Below are 13,158 nucleotides of genomic sequence, written 5' to 3'. Positions count from 1 at the left end.
AATCGCGCTTTTTGATCCTGAAAATTGCCTCCACTTTAACAAATTAAGAGATGTTCTCAATTGACCGATTGCTATTTTTAAATATGTTCGCTCTTTTTTCACCAGAGACTCAGTTTTCTTCTATTTTTTTCTTGCTCTTGTCACTCAACGAGGAAGCCTGTGTGTGAGTCAACAGACAGCAACAGGTGTGTACGTATGTGTGTGTGTGTGTGTGTGTGTGTGTGTGCAGCGCGATGCATCCACTAACGGAAACCCGAGAACTCCCGATGCTCCAGTGTGCCAAATAAACTCCCACAACTCACCCGGCACTGCCACCAATGTGAACTTGAGAAAAGGTGAATCTGTTCGATCCCTCAGCGCTGCTATTTTGACGCGCATGCTTTGCACATGCCCAGTGCAGATCAACACAGGCAGAAAAAAAAAAAAAAGTAGACTGACAGGGGAGTTGGAAAATAGAGAGAATTATGAAAGTACCAGCACATTTCTCTCCTTGTTCACACTGTCTCGGTGTGTAGTATGTCCAAATTGCGGTGCCTGTCCGGGAGTCGTGTTTCTCATAAATGTCAGGCAGGGTGCTAAGTGCAGGTTGAGCTACGTGTTTTTAGTGAAGCTTAGCTAACAACATGGACAGCAAAGAAGATACAGTGTAGATGTGTGAGGACGACAACCTGATAAGCTGGACAGGGGAGAACTGATGCTAGTTGCTGATATGAGAAACAATAATTTATTTAAAAAGATGACTTATCTGTGGATTGTGATTCCTGTCTTCCAAGTACACGGTGCTATTTTTGAGTGAGTTGTAAACCACAAGCACCATTCTATAAATGATGAAGTCATTATTCACAATGTTCCAGCCATCGTGTTAAAATTTAAAAACCTGGCAGAGCTTTAGGAAACGGGGAGAAAATGGGAAGAAGCTATCGATGGCAAAGGAAGTCAGACAAAATGCAGCTACAGTGAAACATAAAACTTAAAGATCAAGCGGAAACCGATGCAAACAGCGGAGACAATGATGTAAAAAGTCGTATCTTTTGTCATCTAGTTGTCAGTTTCCATTATTCCAATTATCTAATTAATCTTTATCAATTTTCAGTTATCTAAGACAAAGGAAACTGGACTTGTTTGACTTTTCCTGAAGATGCTTCTTCACTGGTGGGAAGTTTAAGATTTCGTCTGCAACTTCTCTGATCCAAATACTCAAAACAAGTACAGTCAGATTTCTTTGTTTTTTTTATATAGTCCTACAAAATGTGTTACCTGACCGTCTTTGCCATTAAAATCTGCCATTCATTTGCTCTCGGATAACTTATTTGCAGATAGTGACGTAGCGAGAGTAGGAGACAGGGAGTCTGGTTTCAAATTTAAACTTTGGCAAAAATCGACACCACAGTTCATCATTCAAGCAGCAGTAGTAGTTTAACTGTTCTACTCAGTGTTTTGGGTCTTGCTTTCTTAAGCAAGGACTTTATGCCTCTGCAGGAATAGACGATACAACCAAACATACGTAGCCTACACCGGTGTGAGCCATTTATGCTACTCGTCACTCTGGCCCGCTCTGTAAAAACCCAAATTCTAGTTGTCACCGTGTCTTTTTTCACTAAATGGGTTAATCTTGGTGTCTACTTCATGCTTCACTTCAACAACGCCGCCTGAAACTTCTGCCCGAAATTTAAGTCGAGTCATGCGAATGTTTTCATCTCTGAACCTCTATGCGTTCCATCGTTATTGATCTAAAACAATCCCTTTGACAATTGCTGAGATGGAAACACGCTGCTACTACCAAGTGGACCAATCACAGCTCTTGCTGTTGTGTAGTTACCATTTCTGGGGAGGTGCTACGACGTTAGGATCTACGTTGTGTCTGAGCGGATGTCAAATTCACGCAGAAGCCTAAACCACCTATTGGGCTTTACCCGATGCTGCCGTAATGCTTTAAACCATTTAACAGAACACACATACAGTATGTGTTGCCTCAGTAGAAAATCCTCACATCCAATGGGTTCCGACGTTTCTCTGGCGTTCAGTGTAGTCGCTTACTATTCCTGCCCTGTTGTCACCCCTTGAGGTTTGACAGGTGACTCCTGGAGTACGTCCTTTTTATTCCATTCATTCCTCTTGACAAGGCGTGTCAGGGCTCTGAACTTGACCAGGTTTGATTTACATCTAGGTCGCGCAAGTGGCTGGAGCAGAAAACAATTTCCCTTTCAGTCGCTGCCTCTACTCCATGGGGACAGAAAATGTGTGCCACACGCATGTTGTGTGATCTAGGACAAAGATTTGTGAGGACTAGTGAGCTTTGATAGCTTCTTTTACCTACACACCCACCATAAGCTAAAAATTACTGAGCCAGTTACTAACAAAACTCACCGAAAGTTATCTCTTAAAACAACTGGGCTTTCCCTTTAAAACACTATGGATTTGTGCACATCTATTTTAAAACTACCAACACATTTATTCGAATAAATACAGTTGTTTATGACTTGGAGTTTTCAGAAATATCTTGTATCCCCCAGAAAGGACCGCAAAGGTATTTTTGGAACCACCTGCCACTAAGCCTCGATGATGAATGTCTTTATTTTAAAATACGTCTTCATTGCTCACTTTCAAGTCCAGAAGTCTAAAATTTGTCACCGGAGACGCATCCAACATTATACTATCACGGCCATGCTTCAAGCACAGACACGCGAACGTACATTATGTCTAACATCATTGGTCAAAATGAATAATGCACCTTACGTCTAAGAAAAAAAAAAAAAAATGCAGCAGTCAGGCAGGTTTTAGCCCGCGGTACACTGCCATGGATCACAGACTGCAAAGATTTATATGGTGTTCCCATAACAAATTGGATTTTCTTGGCTTAGTCTGTATGCATATTGCTTCAGATCAGCTTCAAATAATAATAGAGGCCGCCGTGCATGCAAGGCCGAGGTGTCCACCTCAGCAGAAGAGCTGAGAAATGAGGGGGGGGGGCGGGCTTTCGGTCAGCGACGTGGCTAAAGTCTGTCATCCTGCCTGATGAGACAGAGCAGACACAGGCCAGGTCTAGTGAGGTGTGAAGCGGTAAAAAGCCTCTGACTGTGTCTGTGCTGAAAAAGGGAAAGAGAAGAAGTGCAGATATCAGGTAAAGTGAAGACGTTCTAAGCTCTCGGCTCCTGACGCAGGACATCAGTGATTTTACCGTCCACGCTGTCAGCGCTCCACGAGTCAAATCTGATGCAGTCGTTCAATGATTTTTACTTTAAAGCCTCAGAAAACAACAGTGTATTAAGTCGTGTACTGTCCCCGGAGGTCATATTTTCATTCCTCATGAAGCCTGAACAGCTGTGGGTCAACGGAGGACATGACACCAGGTAAATTCAGCAAGCGGAAAAAGTGTTTTGCAATGCATCAGCAGCCGCCTGTAACAAAGTAAACCTCCCTCACTACAAAGGCTGAAAATGGTTTCCACATCCATCCGGTTTCATGGTGTCATCTCCTGACTGCAGCTGCCACGGCTGGGTGCACAGAACAAATGGAAACAGTTTTTTTCTGTGATGTCATTGGGAAAAAAAAAAAAAAAAACTGAACATGAGTGAATTATTAGCACAGAACTGACAGATTCGTGTTTCTTCACAGTGACAGAAAATTATTTAAATCGGATCAGCACGTCAAGGAAAACGTGACAAATTGGGTGCGGAAATGATTCAGTGCTTGATCTTCCTTCTTGATTATTCCTGGAAGGCACCTGTGAGCAAGGCATCTGACAGAGAGCCTCTAAAAAGTCTCTAAAGAACCCAGGCAGGTGAACTGATCTCAACTTTTAGATGACGCGATTAAAGCAACAACCAGTGGAAGCTACTTATACAGCTGATTGATGCAAAACACAGCTACAAGTAGGGGCTGGTATTGGGAAGGACTTCATGATACGATACGTATCACAATACTTGAGTCATGATACGATATATTATTGCGATATTATCATGATATTGCGATATATTGCAATATTACATTGATAATTCATTGGACAAATTGAGTCAAAAAACAATATGAATCCAAATGATCCATTTCCAATGTATTGCACTAGTACAGAAAAATTTGTGGTGGAGATGCGGATCGGCCCAAAGCGTGACTTTTTTTTTTGCTTTCAAAATCGACAATGTATCGGAAGAAAAAAATATCTTGATATATTGCCACATCGACATTTTTTCCCACGCCTAGGTACAAGTCAAACCTTGTCTACCACTGTGGTTCGTACCACTGACGTTGTAAAGATGAATAGCGGAACTGCTTCTTAAAAAGTGAAGCCAAAGCAAGTAGAGCTCCCCCTGGTGACTGGAGGCTGCAGTATAGGTGAGAAGCTCCACCCCCTCCATGTTAGTGGATGGGACTTGGACCAAACTAAAAACACTGAAACGTTATTTGACGCAACAGAAACAGGATGTGACATAATGGCGACAACCAGTTGCCATGCCAACAGCTCCATAAAGAATCCTGTGGGTCGTGTGAGGCACTGACAGGATTTTATTTCCCAAAAGGCAGCAGTGTCGGCAAGAAGAACCAACTCAGCTAAACTATGTGGCAATATATTTGTATGCTCAGCTTGTTTTGTTCAGAAACATTTGGCGTGGAAGCTATGCAAAAGGGTTACCTAGGCAACCAAAGCATTGAGTGTCCACCAGCGAACTGAAACTTTGGGATTTGGACTACCAATTGTGTAGTTATCTCGCTGACGCTGTTTTACTGTTTTAGTCTAGCCTTTCTGCCCCTATGGTATCATTCTTGCACTTGTAAGAAGTTTAATTTCTGGCGCAACTTCACCTACCACCAAGGGAGGAAAAAAAGCAAATAATTTTCAGGGACTTTAAGGTGGAATAATTACAATGCTAACTGGTTTTAAGAGGGTAAAACATTAAGGCCAAAGACATAACAACAACCTGAACCTTGTTGGCGTTAAAAGAAAATGAGCCAAGTGACCTAAAGGACACTCAAAACCCTAAGAGGTTTACCGGCTGCACTTTACTCTGTCCTCTGCTGATTAATGAAGGTAATTATTTGGGTTGAGAGTCCGCTCACGCTGCTGCTGCTGTTCCTGCTGAGACAGTACCACTAACTCTACCTCAGCAACTTACTGCACAGTCTTTTACTGCTAAAAAAAAAAAAAAAAGAAAATGATCAGTGTATTCAAGACACGGGGCACGTTTATTTATATTATCGGTAAGAACATGAAATCTAAAGTGATTTGACATTTAATTGTTGATCAAGCTCATTCAGAGCCAAGAATTTTAGCAAGTTATTGATTGTGACTGTATATTATTTGCTATATAATTAAATCTGTGACATTCTAATCATTTGTGAGACAGCAAAAATAGGCTGAGTAGTTCAAGTGACTTTCTGTATATGTGTGATGAATGTCCAAATCAATATGTAACAATTACATAAAGCTGCTGGTGGAGACACACCTAAAGTCCTCATGCTGAAAAGATGGGAGTCTCGCCTCTTTCATGTTTTATGGGTGTTACATAAGCTGTTCAACCTCAGTTTAAGGCTGGAGACAGAATAATTCAAAGGGTGTCTGCTTTTTAGCAGACATAAGAGTAATGAATGACAGAGAAAACTTCATGCTAGTGCAATTCCAAGGAACTCCCCATGAAATATTTATAGAAGTGCCATCTTATATGATCAATTAATCAAATATTCAGCTAAACGGGGCCAGACACCCAAGCCAGAGCCCTCACCTCTCATTCATGAATTTAAAGCATGGCGGCAGAGTTAGTGGCGTTCAGGTCCTGCCACCGTTACGCCAAGGTTGTGTAAATGACGGGGGTGGCGAACGGCCTCGCTGTCCTTCAGCACTGATGAGTGGAGAGGGCCGGAGCTGCCAGAGAAAACACTGTTGCTTTGCCACCACGGCCTGCTCAATGAGTGCAGAGGAAATCTTTCCTGTTCAATTTAGATCAAGCTCCGAAAGGCCGAAGGACGACGCTCCAACTTTGCAAGGGCAAAGTTCCCTTCGATCAGCAACCAACATATCCAATTTTAACTTCCTGAGACCCAAGCTTTTACGTGGTATGCATTTTTAATTTCTCCAAGGTATTTGGGATTAGTAAGATAAACTAAGCATCATCTTTGAACAAGAAGTAGTAGTTTTTGAAGAATAAAAACAATGTCCTCGTATGTATGACACTTGGATTATTTCATTATTTACTTTATAATAAAGTCACCAATGTGTGACAAAATATAAAACTGTTTATTAATACCTGAACTTGGCTGTGCAATTACAGAATCGTCCTCAACGTCCTCAAATGTTAGTTAGCAAAAATGGAAACATTAATAAGCATACATAAATAAGTTTTAACCTTTGCTGCCACTAGATGGCAGACTAAAGCTTCCACTAATGAGGACAATGGGTTTAAATGACGCAGAACAAGCTGCAATAAAACCTAAAACTTTACGTCCCATATGAGGACACAGGGTCTCAGGAGGTTAACAGATCTAAGTTAAAATAAACCAACTTCTAACCCACCTTAAATGTCTAGTGACACTTGTTACTTTGACATGTTAAGCTTCAGAAAAAGTCATATATCACTGTGTGGCATTAAGCATTTGATTTATAAACGCTACTTTATCCCTATAAAAATGGTGTTAAAGTGTCATTGGTCTTGCGCTGCCCCGGGTTGAAGCACTGCCCCTGGTGTGGTTTAGTGCCAGGCGAGCAGAGCTGTATGTGCTGTGGAAGCATCATCTTTAAAAAGGCTAAATTTAAACCCCCAGAGTCCTTGCCTTGGTATGCAGAAGGCGTCCAGAACAACATAAACTCCAAATAAGCCCAGAGGAGCTACGGGTGCGCTGCAAGCCTCGAGCACCTTGTTTTTAAAGGTGTAACAGCAGCTCATCTGAACAATATGAGTTATAAAAAAGCTCATACTCTTATCAGGTACAAACCGACTATTTATAAAAGGAAAGCCTCAATTAAACATTAGCAAAATCCCACCAGACTTTATGTAGCATTCTGCTCTCATGTGACTTAATGATAAAAATCTATCTAACAATTGGTCTTTGACGTCAGATAAGTGTCAATAAAATCCGTATTCTCATTTCTTGCCAGGACGGGTCCCTAAAAATATAGTAAAGCAGTGCTTCATGATTGACAGCTGTTCAAGAGCATTCAGGATTGGATTGTAGGAAAGATGATTTTCCAACTTTAAGTCAGAATGTGGCCAAGAGCTAATAAAAGCATTTGTATTTGCTTCAATGTACCTCATATTTCTCCCATATCATATTTCAGAGAACCAGGTTTACTTCCATAACCTAAAGTAACTTACATCCACCATATTTCTGAGTATGTGATGCTAAAAACTTTTTTTTTTTTCGATTATACCAACATTATACAGTTGCGGAAGCTCCTGAATGTCAAAGGACTGATCTTTTCCTTAATCATATAATGTTTCAATCCACAAAATTAGTTGTTAAAACTGTGCTAATTCATATTTTGGGAGACCTTAGGCTAAGGCTAGCAAGAAAGCTAAGAGCACAACCAGTGCGTGGCACACAACAGAGTCAAGACTGTGACGTCAAGCAATGTGAATTTAAAAGGTTGTGTCCTCGACAACATGGCTACAAAAACCAGTAACCGCTATGCAGGCTCCGGTTGCAAATTTCATCACCAATACGAGATGGCAGTGCCCAGTTCTGAGATATTTTGATTTTGTTCCAACTGAAATGACAAGTACTATATCCTTCACCGACTTTATTAGCCACAACGCCGTAGTTAATAAAACTGACCTGTTGACAAAGACTCCCCAGAAGAACGTTTAATTGTTCCAAGAAATGTATTTTAAAGGTGAAAATCCTGTAAATGATGACGATATACACGCTAACTATTCACAGCTCCTCCTCCGAGGTTGATGAAATATTGCAACACATGCTGCTTAGGCTGCATTAACAGACTTGGCTGCATTCATTACGTCATCACAGGGGATCTCTCTCCAGCCACAGACCCAGTGGGGACTGGCCACACATCTGTAATGGCCCCGTTAACTGACCTGCCATGGATGAGCCTGCAGTTCTGGGTAGCTATATTTGTACGTGTTTGTAATAAAGGCTAAAGCTGCTTGTCCCAGACAAAAGGCCGTCACCCCACCAGCTGATAAAGAAACAGCTATTAAGACCTTGTGTTATATGGAAAAAGAAATATTTCTCATACTAATATTCACTGTAACTCACTGTTACAGCTTTTATATCTTCAGTTTGGCTTACAAATCAGCTCAACTCTTACCCCTTTTCTGATAAGATAAACCTACCAGCTGCCCTGTATGTGTTCAGTGAAGAATGACACCAAACAAGCCTTGATCCTGATCTAAATCTTAAGCTGAGAGAGTCATCTTCATAAGAGAGTCAGACCTGGGAGAAAGCTCGAGTGTGGTCGTATAAAGTTACAGAAGGGACTGCTGTCTCCACCTTTGACAGAGAAGCTCTCACCAAATGCATGCTGAAACTGAATCACAATGTCTGGACCTCTGTCACCGCCTCAAACTATTATTACACTTCACTTTTGACCAAGCAAAAGCCATTGGAGACTTCCTGCAACTACTTTCCTTCAAATACAGGAGCAAAGCTAGAGCTTGCGACTCCTCGCCACTCGTACACCGGCTTATTCCATAATGTTCAACACTCCGTAAAGTGGCGTCCCTCAATTAGCACTCGTATTCTAGGGCTTCCTGTGGAAGCACGTTTCTCTCACCACAGAGGTTTGATAACAAGGCTCTGTGGAGCTCTGGGGAAACCCCCCTCTCTCGAATCGCCGTTGTCATCACATAGCTCAGATGCCTTTCGAGACAGTTGAATCCGAGAGGCGTGGGTCAGCATATCACTGGCATCACAAATAGTAGGAGCTGTTGAGGACAAGGTCTCTCCTCCATCTAACAACCAGCCTGTCGGCCTCTTAAGGGGCTTACGTATGGATTAAACATCGTGTACATACCAACATCTCAAAGCCATAAACAAGACGGGAGTCAATGGAAAGAGGGTCTCACTTTACTTAATGTGTCTTCAAATAGTTTGTTTTACTTCATTGAGGTTGTCATCGATATTGCAAATGAAGACACATAAGCTGATGAGAAGTAGAGCACAGTCAGGGAAAATAACCCCATTGACGTCACCTGACTCATCTAAATGTCCACTAGATATGTGGCCGCGTGGAGTTATAAAGTTGTGGACATTTCACCAGTCAAGGAGACGTGTTATCAAGTTGCATCACTGGGACTGAAAGATCTTTTTGAGTTTGACTCGAATTACAGCAACTAAAATCTGGATATCTTACTGCCATTACTACAAATTTGAAGTGCAATCATACACAGATTAATGGAAGTCAATGATTGCTTCAACAAAATAATGTCATGCAAATGCACATTTTAAAATTCTTTGTAAAACTACTACGTTACGTCAAAGAGGAGTCATTTTAGTCTTTGTAATGAATCTTACTGAATGTCTGTTTTTGACAGCAGCTGATTCCAACCAACAAATTAAGTCTCAACATTAAAAGAAAAGTTTTATCTGTTGAGATTAATTGGAGCTGCAGAGACGTATAAGGTTTCCTGAGACACTTGAGAAATATAACCAACAAGTAAAAGTAAAAGGGTCTTGATGCTCGGCTGCGTGGAGTTTAAAAGATGTGGGTGTTTACCAGTCAAAGAGGGTCAAATGAGAGTTGCTATCAAGTTGCGTCAATGGGATTAAAGGAGTTTGGGGGCATGACCCAGATTAAAGTGACAAACTGTCTGAATATCCTGTTTCTGTTTTGATCATTTTGCCTCCGTAAAGGCCTTTACATGAACAATTTTAAGCATATTTTCCTACAATTTCAAGCAGCCATTGATTTCCCTTTATTTATGTATAAAAAATATTAACCCAGTCTAATATTTCACAGTAAACAGGCACACTTTAAGTATAATTTTGCAGTTTGTGACAAAGAATGCAAACTTAGATTGCACAATTTAACAAGTTTGAAGTGCAGTGGGTTTTTATACGACACACAAATTAATGGAAATCAATAGTTACTTCAAGAAAACGATGACCCACATAAGCAAAAGCATTTTCTAAACCATAAAAGACTTGTTTGGAAAAATTATAGCCCAGACTAATTTTTAGTCCTTGTCATCACAAATCACATCGAGTTTCCCTTTTAGACAGCAACAGACTCCAACCAACATATTAAGTTTCCAGACATGAGAAAAGTTTTTTTTAAAAAAATCTTCAAGGCTAAACGCACATTTAACAATTTAAACCAAGTATACACGTCCAAAAAACAACTAAATCCACTCATGTGCAATCAAGAAGTACGTGGCTTAAATCTCGCTGCTTTTCATGCAACACCACGGTCACAGACGCCAGGGTACGAGGGGAGAAGTCGCCGATAAAGCCACCGCATAGATATTCCCAACACACCAACATACAAGCTGTCATATCGTTTACAAGGATAACTGCTGTGCATAACCGCACGGAGCAGAGACACCGTAAGCAATCTGCGTCAAACAGCTAAAACAGTCATCGCAGAGGGAGGCTTGCGTGTGAGCACAACTTATTGGAACTCCTTTCTCCGAGGAGAAGAATACACGCATTCCTGCATTCATGTTCACGTATGTACGTTTCTGCACAAGTCGTCCCCGAGCAAAACAGACGCATCTAAAGAGCGACGAAGGACGAAATCTGCAGCTGGAGTGCGTTATGATTTGACAAGTCAGCGTTCAGTCGTTTTTTTTTTTTTTTTTTGTGTGCCCTTGCACCTGCAGGCTGGAGTCTCATTGACATTCTCCACATCAAGAGTCCTGTCGACAGGTGCGCCGTGGCCGCGGAGTGCAGCCTGCAACCTGCGGCAACTTCCACCACAGCCATCAATCATGCAAAAGCAACACGTAAACGCTGACAGTGCATTTATTTAAAAAGATGAATAAATGAGTAAAAAAAAAAAACTTCTACTATAATCCAACTTGGGTGCGTGATTCGTAGATTTTTTCTTAAGTGGCGTGACAGCGTCTGAAAGCGTTAATTGGCGAAAAGGAAGGCGCACGCTTGGAGACGGTTCATCCAGCACGCACCGATGAAATTATCTTTACTTACAGTTCGCAAGAACTGGATCTCATCTTCCCCTTCTCCGCCCTCAGCCATGGCTGTGAAGGAGCCTGCTCAGACTCTGGAAGCCACCGCTGACTGCCGGCAGAAACGCGATGCTGTGCCTCTCAAGCCGATATTAGCATAGAGCTCATCCACAGCCATATAGGGCAGCCCGGCGGAGCCCCCCCTCCTCCTCTACTCGCCTCTCCTCTCTTCTCCTACCTATCTACCCCCTCATCCACCCTTCTTCCTCCCCCTCCTCCTCCTCCTCCTCCTCCTCCTCCCTGCGCCCCGACGCCAGCAGCAGCAGCAGCAGTGCGGACCAAAGACGCCGGGCCATCAGGGGACGTGCTCCCTGTAGTGATGCTGCTGCAGCCGAAGATGATGATGATGATGGTGATGGGCGGTAAATACTTATGAAAATGTTTGCAGTCAAACCCTCTTTGCCAGCTGATTCAGCAGTTTTCCTGACTGACAGTGACGCGTGCTCTGACTCCAGAATGTAAAGTTGTGAATGGCTCCCCGCAGCGTGGCCCAACTCACCTTCCCTCACCCGTGTCCACTCACATTCACACCCCTGACACCGAGAACTCCAAAGTCTGCAGACAGGTGTGATTTCACTTAAGAGGAACGTCCATTTCTTTCCAGTCTCCTCGTGCTGCACGCTGATTCAAATTCCATCAATACCAATTGCATATTATTAATACTCAGTGGATTGTTTAATTGCATATTTGCTAGAGACACCTGACAACTTGCCTATGGTTCATATCTATGAATGAAAGTCAGATTCTTGTTGTTATCTGTCTTTAAATCAAATGTCTAATCGTCTATCCTTTATATTAGATGCCGTTTGGGATTAAGATTGATATTGACATAATGTGAACTTTTAAAATGTTGCTAATCTGATACATAAACTGCATTGTTTCTTTGTTAGAAGCTTTATAGAAGCAGTAAGTTGTACTTAAAGGTCATCTTGGTGTAAAATATTTCCACTCATGCGCTTTACATGACACTATGCTGGTACAAATTAAATAAATAGCTCCTAAAAAAACAAAACAAAAAAATGCTCAGATATTTATTTTGCTTTTAAACTCACTTTGAATTGAAATAAAAGCCTATAAAACATTACTCAGATGCATGGGAGGAGGAACAGGTGCCGTTTCACGTTTGCTAGCTAGACATGACTGACCTCTAGTGGCCATCGAGGGAACTTGCAGTTTAAATGTACATTGCATTTTCCAATTTTTCCAATTCTAGTTTTTATATATAAATACATAATGGGTTCTACGTTCAATTGCCTTAAATCACTTCAGATATTTTAGTTGAGTCCCATGTTCATGGTTTTGAGTATTTCATCTCTGTCTATTTTGAGAAGAGATGCCATAGCAGTGTCCCTTTTTTTTGCCGCACACAACCTGCTTATACATATAACAGGGACCTCAGATTGCACTGATATATATTTACACATTGTATTGTCTGGTCATCTTCTCCTCTTCTTTTTGCTCATTTGTCCATAAAGGTGTCACTGTTGTGCTTTCGTTGCCACCAACAGCTGTTAATTTATCTTGCAAATCCACCGCAGACAGCTGGCCAGGAGTCAGATTAGTCCGGTGGACACATGCTGACCGGTGTGCAGCTCAGCGTGGTGGACGGGTGACCTACATGGTGACCAGTACTGCCTCTGCAAGGCAGATGTGACTTACACGATCCAGGTTAATGCAGAGATTATACACGCAGCCTTAACTCGCGAGAAGTGACTGGATTTCTCAGAGTTTTCTCAAAAGGAAACTAATCGTAGTGGAATTAGGAAAATAAAACATACAAACTGGTGATGAATTATCAATTAAATGACCCAGCACATGATGGATTTGTTATATTTAACCTACCAGAAGTTACAAAATGTTAAATGTTTGCATTAATAAGTAGAATTTATGTTGCTAGACTTTTGTTTTTGTGTTGTACTAATGTAATTCAACTCAAACAAAAGTTCAACCGCTTTTTTTTTAATTTTTTTAGCACTGATCTCAAATAAATGAAGCATAAAAGGAGCTTAAACAACAATTCAATGCA

General features: G+C 41.5%; 1 protein-coding gene across 4 annotated transcripts in view; it reads right to left on the bottom strand.

The window, feature by feature from the left end:
- Window positions 1-11,256, bottom strand: part of ryr3 (ryanodine receptor 3) — a 106,171-nt gene extending 94,915 nt beyond the window's left edge. For all 4 annotated transcript variants that reach the window (XM_047574441.1, XM_047574444.1, XM_047574442.1 and 1 more), the window contains exon 1: window positions 11,095-11,256. In XM_047574441.1, the coding sequence (XP_047430397.1) occupies window positions 11,095-11,142 (48 nt within the window). In that variant the 5' untranslated portion in view covers window positions 11,143-11,256. The remainder of the gene's footprint in view (window positions 1-11,094) is intronic.
- Window positions 11,257-13,158: the final 1,902 nt, after the last annotated feature.

This window comes from Mugil cephalus, chromosome 21 (genome assembly GCF_022458985.1).
Source record: "Mugil cephalus isolate CIBA_MC_2020 chromosome 21, CIBA_Mcephalus_1.1, whole genome shotgun sequence".
Taxonomy (NCBI): domain Eukaryota; kingdom Metazoa; phylum Chordata; class Actinopteri; order Mugiliformes; family Mugilidae; genus Mugil; species Mugil cephalus.
Note: the sequence above shows the minus strand (reverse complement) of the source record. Positions and strands in the feature narration are given on the sequence as shown.